The sequence below is a fragment of the Taudactylus pleione genome, unplaced genomic scaffold (assembly GCF_031769625.1).
Source record: "Taudactylus pleione unplaced genomic scaffold, aTauple2 ptg000258l, whole genome shotgun sequence".
Taxonomy (NCBI): Eukaryota; Metazoa; Chordata; class Amphibia; order Anura; family Myobatrachidae; genus Taudactylus; species Taudactylus pleione.
Window position 1 is genome coordinate 4,199,997 of NW_028284660.1, and position 6,000 is coordinate 4,205,996.

The window sequence follows — 6,000 nt, forward strand, 5'->3', positions numbered from 1 at the left end:
ATTGATTCTTGGTACAACTGTGAAATGGCTGTGGGTCACTGATTGCTTGCTTAAGTAAAAACAACAGAATATATATAGAAACTGAATACAGTATATACATCAACAAAACAGAAACCACTTGACCTTAAACCATGTGTACTATATGCAGCACATAGCTGATTCCTTATATTATTATAACTTATACAGTTATTTGGCATAGTAAATTTTGTATATTAGTTGAAGAAGCATGACAGAAATATCCATCCTGAGTAGGACAGTAACAACCGGATACATTGTCTCACAGCATTATATTGTCCTTTTGTTTCAGAATATTCTGATAAACTGAACTATGATGGTGACAAAAGTGAGAATCGAAAATGTGAACATTAACATGAATATATTTGTACAAGTGAAGTTTGCAAAATCAAACATTGTAATTGACTACACAATTGTCATGTTTAGGGTTTTAAGATCTGAGTCAGGACCTGTGGACTGGGCTGATGGGCTGTAGCAGATTTGCAGTGGTTGAATCAGAGGTCTACTCATGGGTGAGACCCATGTGGTGAATGTCTGGTGCCTTCAGAGAGGTCAGTGACACCTGCATGGCTCCCAGTCTGGAACCAACTGAGTGGAACTCAACCCCTTACCCTGAATGTAGGAATAAGGGTCCAGAACCAGTGTTTGAGAACTCAGGAGGCAGAGCAGTGAGTAATTCAGGTAATCGGTGGCCTGTCTGGAATCTGCTAGCAGATGTTGCAGACCAATTATCAGAGGTGGGTCACTGGAGCTTAAATAATCCAGAAGGAGCAAAGGTCCATTACCCAGTCCCCGACAACCAGAAAGAACGTTGTAACAGCAACTCAGCAAGAACCCCAACACTCTAGGATACAACTCACAGAGCAACACTCACCATCTATAGAGATGCAATGCTGAGTAAACGCAATATAATGCAGAGCAGAAAGTAAACTGAAGAACAATGAAGATAAAGTCCTCTAGAACCTGCAATAAGCAAAAGAGATGTACTCAGGGGACTTGCTACTAGATAATGTCAGTGTGACAGAAGACTTGGCACTGGAAGCACTAGGAAAGTCTTTGTAATTACCAGAAGAATGCAGAATACAAGTAGGCTGGAATCACAGAATAACTCACAGACTTGGGGCCGTATTCAATTAGAGGATAAAAGCTGCGATCTGCGAAAAGTTTTCGCCGATGACCAGTTTTCGCCTGTTTCCGAAGTATAGCCCTTTTCCATTCCAGGTTGTTTTTTACCTAGGCAATTACTCCATAGGCAATAATCTCAGTGCCGCCTCAGCAAAGTAATAGTGCTCCTCCTATATGTGCAGAATGATGAATAAATATAAAAGGTCACACTATGCGAAATTAGACGTTTCACACCAATGTGAAAAAGTTTCTCCACACAAAGGCAGGAGAAAAGAAGTGCAAAATACATATTTTGGGGTACAAATGTTGGCACTTGGTTTAGAACTTGTTGGGCACCCCCCTAATGACTAATTAGGCAATACAAATTAAAATAATATCTTAAATCACCCCAAAAAAGACATGTAATTTTTGGGGCAAAAAAGTAAAAAAAATTTGGAAAATGGGTCTCAAGTACTGGGACAGGTATTTTGGGGTGCTGTGTGGATGGTACAGGTGTTTTTTGGATTGCAGGTGGCTGCAGTAGGTGTATTTATAACATGTTTTAATTCTGCACTTTATAGAAACAAAAATATACTTACACCCATTTTTATATACCCCCAATTTAACTGCAGCTATTATTTTTCCTAAAAAATAATGTTTTCCAACATTTTTACACACTTATGCAAATATGCATATAATAACTCTTTGACTCAATTTAAGTACCCTAATTATTTTTAGCCTGTTTTACATTTGAATAGGGTGAAAAGTGGGTGCACACATAGAGTAAGCAGGCGAAAACTCCACCTCAATACACATGAATGAGGTGAAAAAATTGCGCTTTTCGCCGACCTCGGCTTTTCGCGGCTAATTGAATCCGACCCTTGGGTGGTAGCTGAACTGGATAAGAACCAGAGGTTTCAGATGTGGAACTGCAATGGAACCGAAGCCTTAACCCTGAATAGGACCAGTGCTAACAGCAGAATAGCCGGAATGGAACTGGAGAGTTTTACCAGAATGGGACCGGATGTAATGACAGAGTAGCCGGAGTGGAACTGGAGAGTTGACTCGGGGTGGGCCTGATGAGAACAGCAGCTAGCCGTAGTGGAACCGCATGGTCAAACTGGATTGGGACCAATGCTTGTATACAGGCTGGTTAGGTTAAGACTGGAAGCTGGACACTGCACATTGCTGCAGAGTAGATGGAGCAGACTCAGAGGTAGCGGCTTGCAGGAGTCCAATAGTCAGCAGGCAAGATTCAGCAGTGGATTGGAGGTAGTACTTACTCACTGATGAATGAGATCACAGGGAGGTAAAGAATAACTTTGTGATGACAGTGTGATGGTCTCAGGTGCAGACTTAAATAGGGCGCTGTTGTCAGGGATAGGAGGAGGCAGTCATGTGAGCACAGCAGCAGGTAGAGACTGGATGTTAGTGCTCACCTGATCACAGACAACATGGCAGCACCCATTAACCTCAGGGAATGGATTTACAGCGCTCTAGGACAGAATAACCCACCTTAATAAAGAACAGGGTAAGAGTAACTAAGTCCCAGTCTTTCTGACAATGATGTGTTGGTCAATTACAAAGTCAACTTGTCACCAGTTCACAAGCAGCTTCTACCCACTGTGCTCCTGCTGACTGGGCATAAGTGCACCTAGATTTTCTCCGACATGCATATTGTTAGTAAATCCAAATGGGCGCATTTACAGAGAAGCTGCAGGTTACACAGGCAGAGCAGAGGACTTTGGTGTTCTTAGTAAATGAGTGCTGCAGAAGTGAGAATCCACTTTGAGCAAAATTAGTGATATGCTATATAAAAATAGGATTTTTAAACCTTTTAACAGTTGAGGTTATTTCCATCTGCATATTGCACTTTGGCAGAGAAGAGCATTGCCAGATGCACTTATATCATTAAATCTTTTACAAACACAAAAGTGCAATATGTAATGAAGTCTGGTGCCTCCTCTTGAAATTCATTTAAGCCATAATGAGGCTAAAATGAGTTGCATTAAAAACAAGTGTTACATAAATAAATAGGTGGTACTAAAGGGGTAGAAGGCTGACAGTTGTGTGAAACATTTAATTTTGCATAGTGTGACCCTTTATATTTATTTATCATTCTGCACATATAGGAGGAACATTATTACTTTGCTGAGGTGGCACTGAGATTGATGAGCAGGGACACATCTCAAAGTGCTCTGAGCAAACCCCAGGTGTAAAATAACAGTGATTTGTGGTTTACATTCAAGGAGCTTGTTTATGTTGTACACTGAGATTAAATAGTTGTGGATAAGACAGAACTGAAACTTAAACAATGATAACAGTGGCGGAATTAGAGAGTGGTGGGCCCAGGTGCAAGAATATGCTTGGGCCCCCCTATGCAGTGCCCCCAGTAGTGCCCCATATACAGTGCCCCCAGTAGTGGTACCCTATGCAGTGTCCCTTATACAGTGCCCCCAGAAGTGGTTCCCCCTACCAAGTGCCCCCAGTAGTAGTCCCCCCTATGCAGTGCCTCAGTAGTAGTCCCCCTATGCAGTGCCCCCAGTAGTAGTCCCCCTATGAAGTGCCCCCAGTAGTAGTCCCCCCTATGCAGTGCCCCTAGTAGAAGTCCCCCCTGCGCAGTGCCCCCAGTAGTAGTTCCCCCTATGCATTGCCCACAGTAGTAGTCCCCCCTATGCTTTGGCTCCAGTAGTAGTTCCCCCTATACAGTGCCGCCAGTAGTGGCCACCCCCTCTATACAGTGCCCCCTGTAGCCCCCCATACAGTGACCCCCTTATGCAGTGCCAGTGCCCCTTACACACACACAAAAAAACCACACAACTTACCTGAATCCCCGCTCCTTCCACGAGCACCACTGTCAACTCCTCCCGGCCCGTCATGACGTCTCTCCCATCACTCGCAGCTGGGGGAGCTGTAAGGCGGAGCTCATGAGTGAGCTCAAGCCGGCTCCCTCCATGGATGAATCAGCCAATGAGAGTCTGTCTGACTCTCATTGGCAGTTACTGTATTCCAAACACAGCCGCCACTGGTGGCGGTTTGTTTGTTACTGTGTAGTGTAGACCACACCACAGTACACTTAAATACTGTGGTGCCCTGGGGACACTGGCGGCGGGTGCAGCTGCGGTTTTGGATGCAGGTGGCTAAGGGCCCTTGCACCACAGCGGGCCCCGGTGCAAGCCATCGGCTGCACCGCTGCTAGTTCCACCACTGAATGATAACATATGCTTGTAGGAAATGAAAAATTATTTATAAACATTAAGGTGGCTACGGTGCCAGTAACAGTGTTGTAACTGTGGGCACTGGCGTAACTACTGTCGGTGCAGGGGGTGCAGCTGCATTGGGGCCCAGACTGGGTTTGGGGCCCGGCCCTCCCCCTTCACCTAAGGTGCCAAACCAGCTGTAGTTGCATCCTCCAGCAGTGTGCTGTGCAGGGCAGGCACATCTGCAATCCCAGCATCAGTCAGTGAGGAGAGATGGAGCTGTCGAGGAGAGGGGAGGGGGTGGTGAGTAGTGTGGAAAGGCTGGGGACCTAGGGGGCCTGTGAAAATTATGCTATGGGGGCCCCCTAGGTCTAGTTATGCCCCTGACTGTGGGGGAGATTATCAAAGCTTGTAAAGAGATAAAGTGGAGAGAGATAAAGTAACAACCAATCAGCTTCTGTCATTTTACAGGCTGTGTTTGAAAAATGACAGTTAGGAGCTGATTGGTTGGTACTTTATCTCCAAGCTTTGATAAAATCTCCTCGTCTGTTCTTGTGCGTTCCTGCACAAATTAAGCCAAGGCTAATCTTATGTATAGAAATAGGAGTGAACGTCACTAACCAGGACTAAAATCATGACATAGACAGCAAAATATAAAGCTGCTTTTTGCTGTTAGGCATTGTATAGAAGGATAAGGGTATCTCCTGGTTTTAGTTACAGCTAGATGAGAAGGGACCATATTCCAGTGTCCTCATGCTGAGAGATGTTTCCTTCTGAGCTGCTCTACCACCTAGGTTGTAAAACTTTTAAAGTTTGTCATTTTATAATATCTGTGAAAGGGGGTGTGAGTCAATGGACCAATCAGAAGCTAAGTCTTTATGATTGTGGGTTCTGATTGGTTCCCATGCTCACACCACCCTCATCTGTATCACACAACGCGGATTTTTGGCAGTTTAAATTTTAAGGGATTAACAAGGTGCAGGCTCACTTCATGCTTCAGCAATGGTCCCACTGCAAATCATCTGCCTAAAACATTTCCCAGTCACTCCTTGTATAACTTTTTTTGTACCATACCTTATTTTACTCACTTCCATGTTCTTCTAAAATAATGCTTGTTCTAGCCTCATGTATGATATATGTCAAGATTTAAGGGAGTAAGGACCTTGTGGCAATTAGATTAATTTATGACTGTACAAGAATGCAATCCATGCATTTTCCAATGGAGAATTCACAAGACTATATTAGTCATCAGATGGTGGACAACCACTTTAATGCTGACCTTACTGAAATGCTGTCTAGTACCAAATATGGTTATTATATTTGCTTACAGGAATTTACATATTTTATTGAATAAGCTATTGAAAACAATTGTGATACAGAAGGACAAGACAATATACTTTTCTTGTACCCATGCTGTCAAAACAGATCTACTATTAGCTCCCTAATTACTGTAGAACCACTAGTATAGGATGTTCCCTGAAAGACCTATCCCTTTCTACCTTCCTAGCAACTATGTAAGCCCCTTGTGGTAGGTCACACTCACCACGCCTATCACCGAAGGTCCTCTGCCAGCTTGCTGCTTCACAAAGAGGTCTCACTTAGACCAGCTTCATGTGACTCAACTGGTTTTGTGACAATTGTTTTCACACACATGACCCTTTTTATTTGGTCAATCAGTCCC

At 43.8% G+C, this 6,000-nt stretch overlaps 1 protein-coding gene across 1 annotated transcript in view; it reads right to left on the reverse strand.

The window, feature by feature from the left end:
• The window catches only part of LOC148514820 (killer cell lectin-like receptor subfamily B member 1B allele B), a 70,788-nt gene extending 66,790 nt beyond the window's left edge, over positions 1-3,998 (reverse strand). The window contains exons 1-3 of the mRNA XM_088480952.1: positions 3,945-3,998; positions 890-978; positions 627-766 (exon numbers count right to left, since the gene is read on the reverse strand). Of these exons, the coding sequence (XP_088337078.1) occupies positions 627-766; positions 890-978; positions 3,945-3,998 (283 nt within the window). The remainder of the gene's footprint in view (positions 1-626; positions 767-889; positions 979-3,944) is intronic.
• Between the last annotated feature and the right edge of the window lie 2,002 nt (positions 3,999-6,000).